General features: G+C 39.5%; 1 protein-coding gene across 1 annotated transcript in view; it reads right to left on the reverse strand.

The window, feature by feature from the left end:
* Window positions 1-19,528, reverse strand: part of LOC132491605 (bile acid-CoA:amino acid N-acyltransferase-like) — a gene marked incomplete at its 5' end in the record, with an annotated part of 44,220 nt that extends 24,692 nt beyond the window's left edge. The window contains 2 exons of the mRNA XM_060100466.1: window positions 308-820; window positions 19,489-19,528. Of these exons, the coding sequence (XP_059956449.1) occupies window positions 308-820; window positions 19,489-19,528 (553 nt within the window). The remainder of the gene's footprint in view (window positions 1-307; window positions 821-19,488) is intronic.
* Between the last annotated feature and the right edge of the window lie 111 nt (window positions 19,529-19,639).

A 19,639-nucleotide genomic window follows, 5' to 3' on the forward strand; every position in this document is an offset into this window, starting at 1 on the left:
CTTCAGATAGCTAGGCTTCAATGTGAATGAATTTCACATAAATCCAAAGCTATGGAAATCCCATAATGCAGGGACTCCATAAACTACTGTTATATCCTTAGACAGGCTCCAGAATTGCTGAGATAAAACTAGAGTTGGAATGAAGTTATCACCACGTTCTTGTTCTGACCCAAAGTTAACTCTGATTCTGAGTCAGGAAAGGAATGCTCTCTATTTTATCCACATCCAAGCTAAACTTCTAGGAGGATAAGGGATTTAAAAGAGGAAGAAAAAAAAAGATGACAATAACCAGGGTAATTCCACTCACCTGGAGGGAGAAGGAGGGCTCCCCGAAGGCGGCCTTTTTTGACTTGGATTCGGGTGACACCAGGTGCTACATACCACCTCTCCAAAGTCGGGCTGACCTTTGGAGTAGTGATGGTGATGTGGGTAACCATTACATCTGAATCATAAAGTTTTAATTGGACCTGCAAGGGGTTATTCATAACATCTCTTTTCAGCAGTTTAGTTAATATCTTCTCAGGTTTCAGGGACCAGAGGAGACCCATAGGGTGGACTCCTACATAATCACCTCCAAGAGAAGATGTATGCTCTAGGTCCACCTCACCAACTTCATTGGCCCTAGAGTAGGCTTGAGAATGAAACAGGTTTTCCTTTTCATCTTCCAGTGATGTCCAAAGAAGCACTATCTGAAATGGAGTTAGGTCTTTAGCTATGCGCTGGCTCATCAACACGAGTGCACTTGCAGGGGTAGCTGTCAGCTGAATCCTTGTTACAGTGTGGCTCCTTGGATGATTCTTCACTAATGCCTTCAGTAAACCTCAACACAGAAAGAAATATGGGAGAATGAAATAAGGCAGTGATAAGGTTAACGAAAAGTAAACTGGACCAGGAATCAGGCTGCTTGGGATTCAGCTCTAACTCTCCAGTTAGTTAGCAAATATCCTGATATAATCTTCAAGTTCAAGATTCCTAGGAGTGTTCAACAAATTTCTAGAAGATATATAGCAAGATGATAAGTTTCATAACAATAGTGATCCAAGGCTGAGGAAGCAGCAGTCAAAATATGCATGAATGATACTAACACATCCAAGGAAAACATCACAATCTGCCATCTAGAGCCCTTGAAAAACCAAGTACAATGAAGAATAGGAGTGAGAGGTGGGGTTGAAAACAGGGGGACTTGATGAACATCTCTGTGTAAGAAACAGGTAACTATACTACTAATCCCCTCCCTGAGTCCTGCAAACAGAATGCCTTGGCATCTAAAATTTTACCTACAAGAGCATAAAAAATAGAATGATCTTTCAAAAGAATGAGAATAAAGTCTCTAGGGAGAACAAGAAGGCTGACATATTGCTCCCTAGGAAAAAAAAATACTCACAGCTTCGTAGTTAGGATTTACCCAGTCCTAAGCAAAACTAGAAACTGACAAGCCCTTTAGGTATACAGAAGTGTTTTTGTTTTGTTAAACTCATTAGATTGCCAAGAATGCAAAGAATCTAAATGAATTAAACTCTAGCAAGTGACAAGCTCCTCATAGAAGAGAAGAAATTTTCACTCCTACATGGTGACTTTCAGTTATGACGAAGCAACAATAACAACAAAAACCCATAGAGAAAAATAAAGAGAAATCCATAGAAAATTTAATGCACTTGTAATGGGTGTGTGGGGGCTGGCTTGATAGATTAGAATTCTGAGAAACTCCAGCCACAGAGTAAGTCTTTCTCCAACTGCCAACTCTTTCTAGGATTTGACAATGTGCTCAGGGACAAATACATCAAAGACTGACAGCAGGGACGTGAGCTGAGGGAAATCCCTCTGAGGCTTTGCAGGCCTTTTTACAAAGTAAGGCAGCTGCCTTCCAAAAGATGGAGGCAGAGTATCAAAATAGAGAGACTTCCCCTGGCTCAGAAAACCAGGAGTGGCATGACAGAGCAATACCTTAGTGACACTCCTTCCAGAAGGATTGTAAATCAGGGAGAAATATCCCACAGTTAGAAAAGCTAGCAACATGACAATAAAATACAAAAAAATATCTCTAGCCAGCTCAACTACACATCAGATTGATTCAGCCCCTAATTCTAACAATTTGACAGAATAGAAGTATGCTCTTTTCTTGAGGTAAATATTACTTATTTTAGCTATTACTTTTATTTTATGCAAAATATCCAGGATACAAAAAAAAAAATTACAGGCACAAAGGAAGGAAGAAAATTGACCCGTGATCATGAGAGGAAACATTCAGTAGGAGGAGACTCAGAAATATTCCAAAGGTGGAATAATCAGACAGTAACTTTGATACAACTACTATAGAATGCTATTCAGCAATTTTTAAAAAAAAGATTGAATTATTGATATATGCAACTTGGATGATTTACAGGGGAATGAAATGAATTTTTTTTTTTTTTTTTTCTTTTTGCGGTACGTGGGCCTCTCACTGTTGTGGCCTCTCCCGTTGTGGAGCACAGGCTCCGGACGCGCAGGCTCAGCGACCATGGCTCACGGGCCCAGTCGCTCCGCGGCATGTGGGATCTTCCCGGACCGGGGCATGAACCCTCGTCCCCTGCATCGGCAGGCGGACTCTCAACCACTGCGCCACCAGGGAAGCCCTGAAATGAATTTTTAAAAGCTAATCCCAAATGGTTAGATACTGTATGATTTTGTTTATATAACAGTCTTGAAATGACAGAATTATGGGGAACAGATTAGTGGTGGCTAAGGTTCAGGGATTGGGGTTGGGGGGAGATGGCTATACAAGGGTACTATTAGGGAATCCTTGTGGTGGTGGAAATATTCTATATCTTGATTGTATCAATGTCAATATTCTTGTTGCGATATTGTTCTAAAATTTTGCAAGATCTTATCATAGGGGAAACTGTGTAAAGGGTCATGTGTTCGCTCTATATTACTTCTTACAACTGATGTGAATCTACCATTGTCTCAAAGTAAAAGATTAATTTAAAAAATAAGTATGGGGGGACTTCCCGGGTGGCGCAGTGGTTGGGGGTCCGCCTGCCGATGCGGGGGGCGCGGGTTCGTGCCCCGGTCCGGGAGGATCCCACGTGCCGCGGAGCGGCTGGGCCCGTGGGGCATGGCCGCTGGGCCTGCGCGTTCGGAGCCTGTGCTCCGCAGCAGGAGAGGCCGCAGCAGTGAGGGGCCTGCATACTGCAATAAATAAATAAATAAACTGTCCTTTAAAAAAAATAAATAAATAATAAGTATGGGGACTTCCCTGGCAGCGCAGTGGTTAAGACTCCACCTGCCAATGCAGGGGACACAGGTTCAATCCCTGGTCCGGGAAGATTCCACATGCCTTTTAAAAAATAATAATAATAATAAGTATGATAAAAATGCTAAAGGATCTATTGAGAAGGCAGACAAAATACATGAAGAGACTGAGAATTTCATCTGAGCATGGAAGCTAGAAAAAAATAACCAAAGAGAAGAGTTAGAAAAAAAAAATATATCAGAAATGAAGAATTCACTAGATAGACTTTACAGAGGATGGAAACAGCTGAGTAAAGGACGAGCAAACTTAAGGACATCTCAATTGAAAGTACCCAAACGAAATCACAAAAAGAAAAAAGGGTGTAAAAGAAGAACAGAGCACTTGCGATGTGTGGGACAATATCAAATGCTCTAATATATGTGTAGTTGGTGCCTTAGAAAGAGAGGAGGTAGACAGGCACAGAAGAAATGTTTAAAAAACTAATGGTTGAAAATTTGCAACTGTTGAAAAACATCACGCCACAATTGCAAGAATCTCAGCAAACCACAAAGACAAACACTAAGAAAACCACAACTATGCCATTATAGTCAAACTGATAATAATAAAATATAAAGAGCCAATCTTAAAAGCAGCCAGAGGAAAACGGAAACATTATATACAGGAGAACAAACACAAATAACATTTGACTTCCGATCACAAACAATGTAAGCCAGAAGACAATAAAATGAATCTTTAAAATGCTTAAAGGAAAAAAAAACCCTAAAATTCTTTATCTAACAAAAATACACTTCAAAAATGAAGGCAAAATAAAGACATTTCCAGGAAAAAAGAACAGAAACAGAAACCTGAGAGATGATGTCTGCAGTAGACCAGCACTACAAGAAATGTTAAAATGTTGAAATGATACTAGATGGACAACTGGATCTGTGGGAAAGGATGAAGACCACAAAAATGGTAATTATAAAAGCCCTTAAAAATCTTTAATATGTATGCACACACATGTATGTGTATTTAAATGTAATTAAAAGACTGTTTAAAACAAAAATAATAAAAATGCACTGTGGAGCTTATAGAATACATAGAAATAAAATATTTCTACAAAAAGGTGGGACTGGAATATAGAATTATATTGTTGAAAGATTACTGTATTACTATTTTTCAAGTAATGCAAGATTATTTGCCAGCAGACTAAAATAACTTAAAGTTACTGTCAGAAGCTCAGTTGAGCTGGAGGAGACGGAGAGCTGAGCTGCCAGGTGTCAGAGTAGCTGATTAAAGTAACAAGCTAAAAGCAGAGTTAAGCCTTTGATCACTTACTGTGATGGGAGAAAGTGCCTGGGACAAGACAAGGGTCAAGGAAGGTTGGTGGATCAGCCAGACATGGAAGTGGTCTCACCCTTGAGGGAGCCCCAAAGGACCCAGCAATTTGGAGTCAGAAGGTAGCAAGGGGAAAGGGCTAGGAGTAAAAAAAGAATGAGATGCTGAGTTAAGAGTGGGAAATAGTGTCCTGAAGTTTCCTTCCTCTTTGCATAAGGAGGCCTCCGTAGAGACGTCTGAAGACCTGAGACTTTTAAAAAAGGCCTGAGATAAAGATTTAAAAAAATGATGACACCTAAGAAGATGTGGTACATATATACAAAGTAATACAATATTACTCAGCCATAAAAAGAATAAAATAATGGCACTTGCCGCAACATGGATGGATCTGGAGATTATCATATGAAGTGAAGTCAGACAGAGAAAGACAAATATCATATGATATTGCTTATATGCGGAATCTAAAAAAAATGATACAAAATGAACTTATTTACAAAACAGAAACAGACTCACAGACTTAAATAGCAAACTTATGGTTACCGAAGGGGAAAGGTTGGGGTGGGGGGAGGGATAAATTGGGAGTGTGGGATTGAAATATACACACTATGATATTTAAAATAGATAACCAACAAGGACCTACTGTATAGCACAGGGAACTCTACTCAATATTCTGTAATAACGTAAATGGGAAAATAATTTGAAAAAGAATAGACATATGTATATGTATAACTGAACCACTTTGCTGTACACCTGAAACTAACACAACATTGTAAATCAACTATACTCCAATGTAAAATAAAAATCAAAGAAAAAAAAAGATGATGAAGCCTGGTCAAGGAAGGCAAATATGAGAAGAGTATGATGAACCAGAGTGGTCTGAGTCCTTGACTGCTACTTTCTTCAGAGACTGTCATGCACTGTCTGTACCTCAAGTCTGATGTGGGGAGAGCAGCTTTCCCCCATGAAGCCTGCCAGGTAAAGACTTAGTAATTGCCCATGGTAAGGCCTGAAAAATCACATAGAGGTTTTTAACCAGAGCTGGACTCCTCAGTTACATATTATAATCTCTAAAGAAAGCACACACACACACACACACACACACACACACACACACACACACATTTAATTAACCCCAAAAGAGGTAGGTGTTCCAATTACTATGGCTGTGTAACAAACTACTCCAAAATTTAGAGATGTGCAACAGTTATTTATTATGCTCATATATTCTATGGGTCAGGAATTAGGACAGGGCTCACTGGGATCAGCTTGTCTCCATACCATGATGTCTGGTAATTCAACTGCAAGATCAAAGGCAGGGGGATAAAATCACCTGAACGCTTATTCTTTCACATGTCTGAGAGTTGATGCTGGCTCACAATTGGAGGCATCATTTTCCCTGCATGTGCGCCTCACTGTGGTCTTTCTGCATGGGCTAGTTTGGGCTTCCTCATAGCATGGTGGCTAGATTCCAAGGGTGACCATCTCAAGAGGGATAGAGGCTATATCCTTTTTATATCCTAGCCTTGGAAGTCATATGACATAATTTCAACCATTTTATATTGTTGTAGCAGTTACAAGTACTCATCAAAATTCAAGTGGAGAGAACACAGACCCCTCCTCACAGTTGGAGAAATTTACTCACGTTGTTAAAAAAAAATGTGGAATGGGACGTGTGTGTGTGTACATGTGTATTTGTGTAGCCATCTTTGGGAAATGCAATCTGCCACAACAGGAAAGAAGGAATAAATAAGTAAATAATAAATGGGATGAATATAAAACATATAACAAGATGAGAGACTTAAATCCAACCATATTAATAACTGCATTAAATATAAATGAACTAAACACTCTAATTAGTTAAAGATGCAGATCATCAGACTAATAATTGAAAAAGCAAATTGCTGGTTTTTTAGAAAGGTATTGTCAAGATAAAAGACACAGATTGAAAATAAAAGGGAAGAATAATATAAGCAACACAGATACTGAACATAAGAAAGCTAGTGGGGCTATATGTATACCAACTTTATATCAGTTTATATCAACACTATACACAGGACTTCCCTGGTGGTCCAGTGGCTAAGACTCTGCACTCCCAGTACAGGTGGCCTGGGTTTGATCCCTGGTCAGGGAACTAGATCCCACATGCTGCAACTAAGAAGTTCACATGCTGCAACTAAAGACCCCACATGCTGCAATGAAGATCCCACATGAAACAATGAAGATCCTGTGTGCTGCAACTGAGACCCAACATGGCCAAATAAATAAATAAATAAATATATTTTTAAAAAGACTATATATAAGTGTATATATATATATATATATATATATTTATAGCCATTTATGTCAAGACAAAGAGTATTACTAGAGATAAAGGTGGATATTTCATAATAAAGAAATCAAGTCATCAAGAAAAAATATTTTTAAATGTATATACACTCTGTAATAACAGAGTTTCAAAATACATGAAGCAAAACTGAAAGAATTTTTAAAAATCCACAATCATACTTGAGAAGTTTAGCAACTGTCTCTCAGTAAATGACAGTTCAAGTCGATTTTAAAAATTCATTAAGATACCAAAGATTTGGACAACACTCCCAACCAACCTGATCTCACTGACATTTATAAAACACTACACCTCAAAACTGAAATATATATATTCTTTCTAAAGAAACCAAGTACTGATTTCTGCTTAGAATGTAGGCAGCTAGAAAGAGTGTTGTTCCATCAATAATATCAAGAAAATGTGAATAATCTTGAAAATCATAACTTATATTGAATCTATCAGAGAGGTGAGGTTGCAGGGCCACTAACTAGCTTGAAATGTAAGAAAAGAAGGGTGCCTTCATGATGAAACAACCTGGTAAACCTGCAGCACAGCACAAGATGGGGCCTCCATACAAGCAGATAATTGGAATTCAGCTAAAGTTTCAGTGAACTGCTAAAGGCTGTGTGAGCTAGCATAAACACAGAAAACACCCAGCAGCTGCAGACTCAAGAGAAGTTTGCACCCAATAACAGGCTCTTCTTTGTGTACCTCACCAGATGGTTATGAGAAAGATTAGGGTAGGACAAGAAACTGGAAAAATGTTTCCGGACTTGGGCAGTCCTGGAGGAGGGTAGCAGCTACCACTGCAAGAAAGGCACAAAGCCCCACCTGAACCTTTTTTCCCTGAGGAATAAAATCCTTAAGCCACTGGGAGAGAGGATGGCCAACTGAGCCAGTTTCTTGGGACTGAAGCATTTCCCAAGATGCAGGACTTTCAGAGCTAAAACCGGGACAGTCCCAGAAAAATCAGGAGGAGTTGGTCACCCTACTGGAAAAAGAACACCAAGTCCTGTCACTCTCAAGGCACAGGAGACCTATTGTTGCTGGGGGCAGGAAAAAATGAATGGGAAAAAAACAAAACAAACAAACAAAAAAAACCTTACCCCTGGAGAAGGACAGGAAACCATCCTGGACTCAAATAATGAGAGGTCTCTCATCACTTGGAGAGGGCAGGATCACTGAGAAATCTCCACCCCCAGACAGCAGGGCACAGGGCCTGTCAAAGACTGAGGCTCATCTAGGATAACAGAAAACTATCATGACCTCCCCACCACCAGGCTAGTGAGCACCAAGTAACAAGCAACAACAGTCTACCATGTAGGGTGTGTAAAAACATGGAAAGAGACACTTTCTAATGTGCAGGCACACAGGGAAGACCTAAAGCTGAGGGTGGAAAGTGAACATTGAGAAAAATACTCTAGCAAACCTACCTCCTTCTAAACACAATGTAACACCAAAAGATTTTGAAGTTGGTGATTATAGCGAATATAACCATAGCAAAAATGACAACAAAAAAAATGAGCTCAACTCTTGACTAGATTGACCCCACTAACAGACCAGCAGAAGAGGTATTTCTAGTTCAAGATGTAAATATTTATATTGATTTTTACTGTTCTATATACCACGACTGGCAATCAATTAAAAATTATGATACAACTCAATTGCAAAAATAAACAATCTGATTAAAATATGGGCAGAGGATCTAAATAGATAGTTTCTCAAAGAAGGCAAACAGATGGACAACACGTACATGAAAATGTGCTCAACATCACTAATCACCAGGGAAATGCAAATCAAAATCACAACTGTTAGGACAGCTATTATCAAAAAGACAAGAAATAACAAGTGTTGATGAGGATGTGGAGAAAAGAGAACACTTGTGCATCACTGACAGGAATGTAAATTGGTACAGCCACTATGGAAAACAATATGGAGGCTCCTCAAAAAATTTAAAATTAGAAACAGAACTTCCTTATGATTTAGCAATTCCACTTCTGGGTATTTATCCCAAAGAAATGAAAACACTAATTCAAAAAGATATCTACAGCCCCATGTTCACTGTAGCACTATTTATAATACCCAAGACATGGAAACAACTTAAGCGTCCACTGACGAATGAATGAATAAATAGTATATATATATATATACAATGAAGTATTATTCAGGCATAAAAACGAAGGAAATCCTGCCATTTGTGACAACATGGATGGACCTTGAGGGCATTATGCTAAGTTATGCACACACATTATGCTGATGGCAGCTGCAGTCTGCTCCTATACAACTAAGATTAACACTGTAATTCTATGGAATCAGAAGTTAACTTTACTACTTCTGAATTCATAGACAATTCAAGTAAAACCTTTAGGACCTTTGCACTGTGAAACAACCTAATTAAAATGAAAGTAATTGTAGATGAGACTTATTTCATGCATGCAGATATGATTGAGTTAAAGCTACCTGTCACTTTGTACTGCAGGATGCACAAAACATAGTAATGGGATTACAAATCAAGGAAGCAGGACTAAATTGGCCATTCCTAGGTTTAGGGTCAAGACATTTACAGTGGGAGGAGCTTCAAGACGGTGGAAGAGTAAGACGCGGAGATCACCTTCCTCTCCACAAACACATCAGAAATACATCTACATGTGGAACAGCTCCTACAGAACACCTACTGAACGCTGGCAGAAGACCTCAGACTTCCCAAAAGGCAAGAAACTCCCCACGTACCTGGGCAGGGCAAGAGAAAAAAGAAAAAACAGAGACAAAGGAATAGGGACGGGACCTGCACCAGTGGGAGGGAGCCGTGAAGGAGGAAAGGTTTCCACACACTAGGAAGCCCCTTCGCGGGCGGAGACTGCGGGTGGCGAAGGGGAAAAGCTTCGGAGCCACGGAGGAGAGCGCAGCAACAGGGGTGCGGAGGGCAAAGCGGAGAGATTCCGGCAGAGGATCTGTGCCGATCAGCACTCACCAGCCCGAGAGGCTTGTCTGCTCACCCGCCGGGACGGGAGGGGGCTGGGAGCTGAGGCTCGGGCTTCAGAGGTCAGATCCCAGGGAGAGGACTGGGGTTGGCTGCGTTAACACAGCCTGAAGAGGCAAGTGCACCACAGCTAGCTGGGAGGGAGTCCGGGAAAAAGTCTGGAGCTGCTGAAGAGGAAAGAGACTTTTTCTTGCTTCTGTTTCCCGGTGCGCAAGGAGAGGGGATTCAGAGCGCCGCTTAAAAAAGCTCAAGAGATGGGCGCGAGACGCGGCTATCAGTGCGGACACCAGAGATGGGCATGAGATGCTAAGGCTGCTGCTGCCGCCACCAAGAAGCCTATATGCAAGGATAGGTCACTATCCAGAACCCCCTCCCGGGAGCCTATGCAGCCCACCGCCAGGGTCCCGTGATCCAGGGACAACTTCCCCAGAACACACAGTGCGCATCAGGCTGGTGCAACGTCATGTCAGCCTCTGCCGCTGCAGGCTCGCCCTGCATCCGTACCCCTCCCTCCCGCCGCCTGAGTGAGCCAGAGCCTCCGAATAAGCTGCTCCTTTAACCCCGTCCTGTCTGAGCGAAGATCAGATGCCCTCAGGCGACCTACATGCAGAGGCGGGGCCAAATCCAAAGCTGAACCCCAGGAGCTGTGGGAACGAAGAAGAGAAAGGGAAATTTCTCCCAGCAGCCTCAGGAGCAGCGGATTAAATCTCCAAAATCAACTTGATGTACCCTGCATCTGTGGAATACCTGAACAGACAACGAATCATCCCAAATTGAGGAGGTGGACTTTGGGAGCAAAGATATATAATTTTTTCCCCTTTTTCACCTTTTGTGAGTGTGTATGTGTATGCTAATCCGTGTGGTTTTGTCTGTATAGCTTTGCTTTTACCATTTGTCCTAGGGTGCTGTCTGTCCGTGTTTTTTGTTTGTTTGTTTGTTACTTTTTTAAAATCTTTTCTTAATAATTTTTTATTTTAATAACTATTTTATTTTACTTTATTTTATCTTCTTTCTTTCTTTTCTCCCTTTTATTCTGAGCCGTGTGGATGAAAGGCTCTTGGTGCTCCAGCCAGGAGACAGGGCTGTGCCTCTGAGGTGGGAGAGCCAAGCTCAGGACACTGGTCCATAAGAGACCTCCCAGCTCCACGTAATATCAAATAGCGAAAATCTCCCAGAGACCTCCATATCAACGCCAAGACCCAGATTCACTCTAAGACCAGCAAGCTACAGTGCTGGACACCCTATAACAAACAACTAGCAAGACAGGAACACAATCCCATCGATTAGCACAGAGGCTGCGTAAAATCATAATGAGGCCACAGACACCCCAAAACACAACACAAGATGTCGTCCTGCCCACCAGAAAAACAAGATCCAGCCTCATCCACCGGAACACAGGCACTAGTCCCCTCCACCAGGAAGCCTACACAACCCACTGGACCAACCTTAGCCACTGGGGACAGACACCAAAAATAATGGGAACTACAAACCTGCAGCCTGCGAACAGGAGACCCCAAACACAGTAAGATAAGCAAAATGAGAAGACAGAAAAACACACAGCAGATGAAGGAGCAAGGTAAAAACCCACCAAGCCTAACAAATGAAGAGGAAATACACAGTCTACCTCAAAAAGAATTCAGAATAATGATAGCAAAGATGATCCAAAATCTTAGAAATAGAATGGAGAAAATACAAGAAACGTTCAACAAGGAACTTGAAGAACTAAAGAGGAAACAAACACTGATGGACAACACAGTAAATGAAATAAAAAATTCTCTAGAAGGGATCAATAGCAGAATAACTGAGGCAAAAGAACAGATAAGTGACCTGGAAGATAAAATAGTGGAAATAACTACTGCAGAGCAGAATAAAGAAAAAAGAATGAAAAGAATTGAGGACAGTCTCAGAGACCTCTGGGACAACATTAAATGCACCAACATTCGAATTATAGGGGTCCCAGAAGAAGAAGAGAAAAAGAAAGAGACTGAGAAAATATTTGAAAAGATTATAGTTGAACACTTCCCTAATATAGGAAAGGAAACAGTTAATCAAGTCCAGGAAGCACAGAGAGTCCCATACAGGATAAATCCAAGGAGAAACATGACAAGACACATATTAATCAAACTATCAAAAATTAAACACAAAGAAAACATATTAAAAGCAGCAAGGGAAAAACAACAAATAACACACAAGGGAATCCCCATAAGGTTAACAGCTGATCTTTCAGCAGAAACTCTGCAAGCCAGAAGGGAGTGGCAGGACATATTTAAAGTGATTAAGGGGAAAAACCTGCAACCAAGATTACTCTACCCACCAAGGATCTCATTCAGATTTGATGGAGAAATTAAAACCTTTACAGACGAGCAAAAGCTGAGAGAGTTCAGCACCACCAAACTAGCTTTGCAACAAATGCTAAAGGAACTTCTCTAGGCAAGAAACACAACAGAAGGAAAATACCTACAATAACAAACCCAAAACAATCAAGAAAATGGGAATAGGAACATACATATCAATAATTACCTTAACTGTAAATGGACTAAATGCTCCCAACAAAAGACACAGATTGGCTGAATGGATACAAAAACAAGACCCATATATATGCTGTCTACAAGAGACCCACTTCAGACCTAGAGATACATACAGACTGAAAGTAAGGGGATGGAAAAAGATATTCCATGCAAATGGAAATCAAAAGAAAGCTGGAGTAGCAATTCTCATATCAGACAAAATAGACTTTAAAATAAAGACTATTAGAAGAGACAAAGAAGGACGCTACATAATGATCAAGGGATCAATCCAAGAAGAAGATATAACAATTGTAAATATTTATGCACCCAACATAGGAGCACCTCAATACAAAAGGATAATACTAATAGCCATAAAAGGGGAAACCGACAGTAACACATTCATAGTAGGAGACTTCAACACCCCACTTTCACCAATGGACAGATCATCCAAAATGAAAATAAATAAGGAAACACAAGTTTTAAATGATACATTAAACAAGATGGACTTAATTGATACTTATAGGACATTCCATCAAAAAACAACAGGATACACATTTTTCTCAAGTGCTCATGGAACATTCTCCAGGATAGATCATATCTTGGGTCACAAATCAAGCCTTGGTAAATTTAATACAGTTGAAATTGTATCAAGTATCTTTTCCGACCGCAATGCTATGAGACTAGATATCAATTAAAGGAAAAGATCTGTAAAAAATACAAACACATGGAGGCTAAACAATAAGTGACTTAATAACAAAGTGATCACTGAAGAAATCAAAGAGGAAATAAAAAAATACCTAGAGGGCCTCCCTGGTGGCGCAAGTGGTTAAGAGTCCGCCTGCCGATGCAGGGGATGCGGGTTCGTGCCCCGGTCTGGGAGGATCCCATATGCCGCGGAGCGGCTGGGCCCGTGAGCCATGGCCGCTGGGCCTGCGCATCCGGAGCCTGTGCTCCGCAACGGGAGAGGCCACAGCAGTGAGAGGCCCGCATACCGCAAAAAGAAAAAAAATTAAAAAAATAAATAAATAAATAAAAAATAAATAAATAAAAAAATACCTAGAAACAAATGACATTGGAGACACGACAACCCAAAACCTATGGGATGCAGCAAAAGCAGTTCTAAGAGGGAAGTTTATAGCAATACAATCCCACCTTAAGAAACAGGAAACATCTTGAATAAACAACCTGACCTTGCACCTAAAGCAATTAGAGAAAGAAGAACAAAACACCCCAAAGTTAGCAGAAGGAAGGAAATCATAAAAATCAGATCAGAAAAAAATGAAAAAGAAATGAAGGAAACGATAGCAAAGATCAATAAAACTAAAAGCTGGTTCTTTGAGAAGATAAACAAAATTGATAAACCATTAGCCAGACTCATCAAGAAAAAAAGGGAGAAAATTCAAATCAGCAGAATTAGAAATGAAAAAGGAGAAGTAACAACTGACACTGCAGAAATACAAAAGATCATGAGAGATTACTACAAGCAACTCTATGCCAATAAAATGGACAACCTGGAAGAAACGGACAAATTCTTAGAAATGCACAACCTGCCAAGACTGGATCAGGAAGAAATAGAAAATATGAACAAACCAATCACAAGCACTGAAATTGAAACTGTGATAAAAAATCTTACAACAAACAAAAGCCCAGGACCAGATGGCTTCACAAGCAAATTCTATCAAACATTTAGAGAAGAGCTAACACCTATCCTTCTCAAACTCTTCCAAAATATAGCAGAGGGAGGAAAACTCCCAAACTCATTCTACGAGGCCACCATCACCTTGATACCAAAACCAGACAAGGATGTCACAAAGAAAGAAAACTACAGGCCAATATCACTGATGAACATAGATGCAAAAATCCTCAACATACTAGCAAACAGAATCCAACAGCACATTAAAAGGATCATACACCATGATCAAGTGGGGTTTATTCCAGGAATGCAAGGATTCTTCAATATACGCAAATCAACGTGATACACCATATTAACAAACTGAAGGAGAAAAACCATATGATCATCTCAATAGATGCAGAGAAAGCTTTCGACAAAATTCAACACCCATTTATGATAAAAACCCTGCAGAAAGTAGGCATAGAGGGAACTTTCCTCAACATAATAAAGGCCATATATGACAAACCCACAGCCAACATTGTCCTCAATGGTGAAACCTGAAACCATTTCCACTAAGATCAGGAACAAGACAAGGCTGCCCACTCTCACCACTCTTATTTAACATAGTTTTGGAAGTTTTAGCCACAGCCATCAGAGAAGAAAAGGAAATAAAAGGAATCCAAATTGGAAAAGAAGAAGTAAAGCTGTCACTGTTTGCAGATGACATGATACTATACATAGAGAATCCTAAAGACGCTACCAGAAAACTACTAGAGCTAATCAATAAATTTGGTAAAGTAGCAGGATACAAAATTAATGCACAGAAATCTCTGGCATTCCTGTACACTAATGATGAAAAATCTGAAAGTGAAATCAAGAAAACACTCCCATTTACCATTGCAACAAAAAGAATAAAATATCTAGGAATAAACCTACCTAAGGAGACAAAAGACCTGTATGCAGAAAATTATAAGACACTGATGAAAGAAATTAAAGATGATACAAATAGATGGAGTGATATACCATGTTCCTGGATTGGAAGAATCAATATTGTGAAAATGATTCTACTACACAAAGCAATCTACAGATTCAATGTAATCCCTATCAAACTACCATTGGCATTTTTCTCAGAACTAGAACAAAAAATTTCACAATTTGTATGGAAACACAAAAGACCCCGAATAGCCAAAGCAATCTTGAGAACGAAAAACGGAGCTGGAGCCAACAGGCTCCCTGACTTCAGACTATACTACGAAGCTACAGTAATCAAGACAGTATGGTACTGGCACAAAAACAGAAAGATCAATGGAACAGGATAGAAAGCCCAGAGATAAACCCACGGACATATGGTCAACTTATCTTTGATAAAGGAGGCACGAATGTACAGTGGAGAAAGGACAACCTCTTCAATAAGTGGTGCTGGGAAAACTGGACAGCTACATGTAAAAGTATGATATTAGAACACTCCCTAACACCATACACAAAAATAAGCTCACAGTGGATTAAAGACCTAAATGTAAGGCCAGAAACTATCAAACTCTTAGAGGAAAACATAGGCAGAACACTCTATGACATAAATCATGGCAAGATCCTTTTTGACCCACCTCCTAGAGAAATGGAAATAAAAACAAAAATAAACAAATGGGACCTAATGAAACTTAAAAGCTTTTGCACAGCAAAGGAAACCATAAACAAGATGAAAAGACAACCCTCAGAATGGGAGAAAATATTTGCAAATGAAGCAACTGACAAAGGATTAATCTCCAAAATTTATAAGCAGCTCATGCAGCTCAATAGCAAAAAAACAAACAACCCAATCCAAAAATGGGCAGAAGACCTAAATAGACATTTCTCCAAAGAAGATATACAGACTGCCAACAAACAAATGAAAGAATGCTCAACATCATTAACCATTAGAGAAATGCAAATCAAAACTACAATGAGATATCATCTCACACCAGTCAGAATTGCTATCAAAAAATCTAGAAACAATAAATGCTGGAGAGGGTGTGGAGAAAAGGGAACACTCTTGCACTGCTGGTGGGAATGTGAATTGATACAGCCACTATGGAGAACAGTATGGAAGTTCCTTAAAAAACTACAAATAGAACTACCATATGACCCAGCAATCCCATTACTGGGCATATACCCTGAGAAAACCATAATTCAAAAAGAGACATGTACCAAAATGTTCATTGCAGCTCTATTTACAACAGCCCGGAGATGGAAACAAACTAAGTGTCCATCATCCGATGAATGGATAAAGAAGATGTGGCACATATATACAATGGAATATTACTCAGCCATAAAAAGAAACGAAATTGAGCTATTTGTAATGAGGTGGATAGACCTAGAGTCTGTCATACACAGTGAAGTAAGTCAGAAAGAGAAAGAGAAATACCGTATGCTAACACATATATATGGAATGTAAGGGGAAAAAATGTCACGAAGAACCTTGGGGTAAAACAGGAATAAAGACACAGACCTACTTGAGAATGGACTTGAGGATACGGGGAGGGGGAAGGGTAAGCTGTGACAAAGCAAGAGAGAGGCATGGACATATACACACTACCAAACGTAAGGTGGATAGCTAGTGGGAAGCAGCCGCATAGCACAGGGAGATCAGCTCGGTGCTTTGTGACTGCCTGGAGGGGTGGGATAGGGAGGGTGGGAGGGAGACGCAAGAGGGAAGGAATATGGAAACAGATATATATGTATAACTGATTCACTTTGTTATAAAGCAGAAACTAATACACCATTGTGAAGCAATTATACTCCAATAAAGTTGTAAAAAAAAAAAGAACCTATGGGCAAGACGGGAATAAAGACACAGACCTACTGGAGAATGGACTTAAGGATATGGAGAGGGAAAAGGGTAAGCTATGACAAAGTGAGAGAGTGGCATGGACATATATACACTACCAAATGTAAAATAGCTAGTGGGAAGCAGCTGCATAGCACAGGGAGAACGGCTCAGTGCTTTGTGACCACCTAGAGGGGTGGGATAGGGAGGGTGGGAGGTAGGGAGATGGAAGAGGGAAGAGATATAGGCACATATGTATAACTGATTCACTTTGTTATAAAGCAGAAACTAACACACCATTGTAAAGCAATTATACTCCAATAAAGATGTTTAAAAAAAAAAGTATATGTACAAGGGGGTTCACTGGAGTATTGTTTATATGTGCAAAACATAAAACCAATCTGTATGTTTAGGATGAATTAAATAGCGTGTATCTTTCAATGAAGAATCAAGCAGTAATTTAAAATGACTGGAGAAATATACTTATTAACAAAACAAATACATATTTTAAGAGAGAAGTAACAAATCAATACATATTGTATTATACAAAACCACTTTTGTAAAAATATGTATTTTAGGTGTGAATAATTATTATCACCATGTGAGTTTTTTAAAATTTTGGTTATCTGTGTTTTCTAATGTTTCTACAATTAACTTGTACATTGTATGTGTGTAATTAAAAACAAGCGTAACAAGAAAAAAATTAATTTAAAAAAAAGACACAGTGGAATGACTTCTGAGTAGGAAGGTGTTTTATGGCACACCAACACTCAAAAAACTGGAAAAGCCGGGCTTCCCTGGTGGCGCAGTGGTTGAGAGTCTGCCTGCCGATGCAGGGGACGCGGGTTCGTGCCCCAGTCCGGGAAGATCCCACATGCCACGGAGTGGCTGGGCCCGTGAGCCATGGTTGCTGAGCCTGCGCGTCCAGAGCCTGTGCTCCGCAACGGGAGAGGCCACAACAGTGAGAGGCCCGCGTACCACACACACACAAAAAAAAACTAGAAAAGCCAAATAAAAAAATAACATAAAAGCAAAAAACTGGCAACAATTTAAAATCCAGTAATAGAATACTGGTTGAATAACTATGTAACATGCATTTATGGAATAATATGTTATTAATCAAATCTATTATTCTTAAGACTATTTAAAGATGAGTAGAAATAGTCATGGTGTGAAGGGGTCACAGGACAGGATGTCATAGCAAATTTTAAAATACAGGAAAAAAGGTTTTTTTCATTTGTTAATATACAAGAATGTTAGGTGATTATCTGGTGGATGGAAAAGATATTTTTTCTGTCTTTCCCAATTTTCTAAAAAAAAGTGCTTTTATAAATGACACGTTAAAATTAAAAAGAAGAGAGGGAGAAGTTTCTTTTTTGCTGCTTGAAATATATACTGTTGTTAAAAACGAGACAAACCCAGAATGAAGTCATTTGTGCCACAGGGCAGCAAACCCAGACAATATCTAACCTCATTATAGACTCGACCTTCCCCAGGAATGTGACCTTTAATCCGCCAATCTGGAATTTCCTGGTCAGCACTACAAGGTAATCCACTGATAGACCCTATCCATTCCCCTTAAAGAGGGTGACCTTGCCTAAAACAATGCATTTTTGCTAGTAATTTCCTTTTTTCTGCTCCCTCTCTGCCTTTAAAAACCTTTCCTTTTCTGAAGCTCAACAGAGCAGCTCTCTATTGCTGGAGGGGATGCTGCCTGATTTATGAATCATTTAATAAAGCCAATTAGAATCTTCAAATTAATCAGTTGAATCTTTGTTATTTAGCACTGTTTGTGTAAGACCATTCATTCTACTAACACTGAACCTCTATTTTATTAGTTTTTATGTAAGCATACACAGAGTTCAATGTCCCAACAGAGTAAAACTGCTAACACTTTTATATAGTAATCATTTAATTTTTTAAAAGGTAAACCTTTTATATCACATGTTTTTAGTTATCTCAGGAAACAAGTTGGCAAACCTAATTTAATCTTTCCAGGAAAACTATAGGTCATTATTCTGATATATTATATTCGGCTGTAAACCAGTGATGCCCTCTAGAGTTATTGATGAATGTGTAGTTTCCCTTCCCTGTCAGCTAAACATTCCAGGACTGCTGTTTCAGGGGGCAGTACTAGTCTCCCACCTCAATGCTAGCTTCTAGGGTCATGGTACTCAAAACATCATCAGAATAACCTAGGGGCTTTATAGACAAGTTCAGGACCCACTTTTGACCTACAGAATCAGAATCTGCATTTTAAAAAGATCCCAAGTGATTCATAAGCACATTAAATTTTGAGAAACCGCTCCAGGTTATGAAGGAGTAATTTCTTTGGCCCTAACATTTACATGAATGCTGGCTTTGCAGCTCTCCAGAAGAAACCAAGTGCTTTTCCACACTGCCCTCACCATCTCTTACTTCCACCTTACCCTTTGCACATTTTTCTGTGTCTCCAGATTAGAAGTAAAAGTTGTGTGGGAAATGAGATAATCAAATCCTGTACATGAAATTCAAATGTTTCCACGCTGAACCCATTTCACATAGAAGCAGAAGGGATAAACAGCTCTAATGTTTAAGTTCCAGGGCTCCAAACAGTTTGACATTCCAGGTACTTCTGAATTTCTTCAATGTAGAGGTTATTGAAAATCTGATTGTCCACTGATGACATTTATAGGGCATGACCATATTGTAACTTATTTTTCTAATAAACATACCAGAATTTATATATCCAACTAATTTCTTCCCTCTTCCAAGGAGTCACCCTAGAAAAGAAAATAAATACAATTTCCTTTGTTTAAAACCTATCACTTTTCTTTCAGAATTATTTGTAGTCAAGATAAAATATAAGCAATTCCTTCTTGTGTC

The sequence above is a fragment of the Mesoplodon densirostris genome, chromosome 6, assembly GCF_025265405.1.
Source record: "Mesoplodon densirostris isolate mMesDen1 chromosome 6, mMesDen1 primary haplotype, whole genome shotgun sequence".
Lineage (NCBI taxonomy): Eukaryota > Metazoa > Chordata > Mammalia > Artiodactyla > Ziphiidae > Mesoplodon > Mesoplodon densirostris.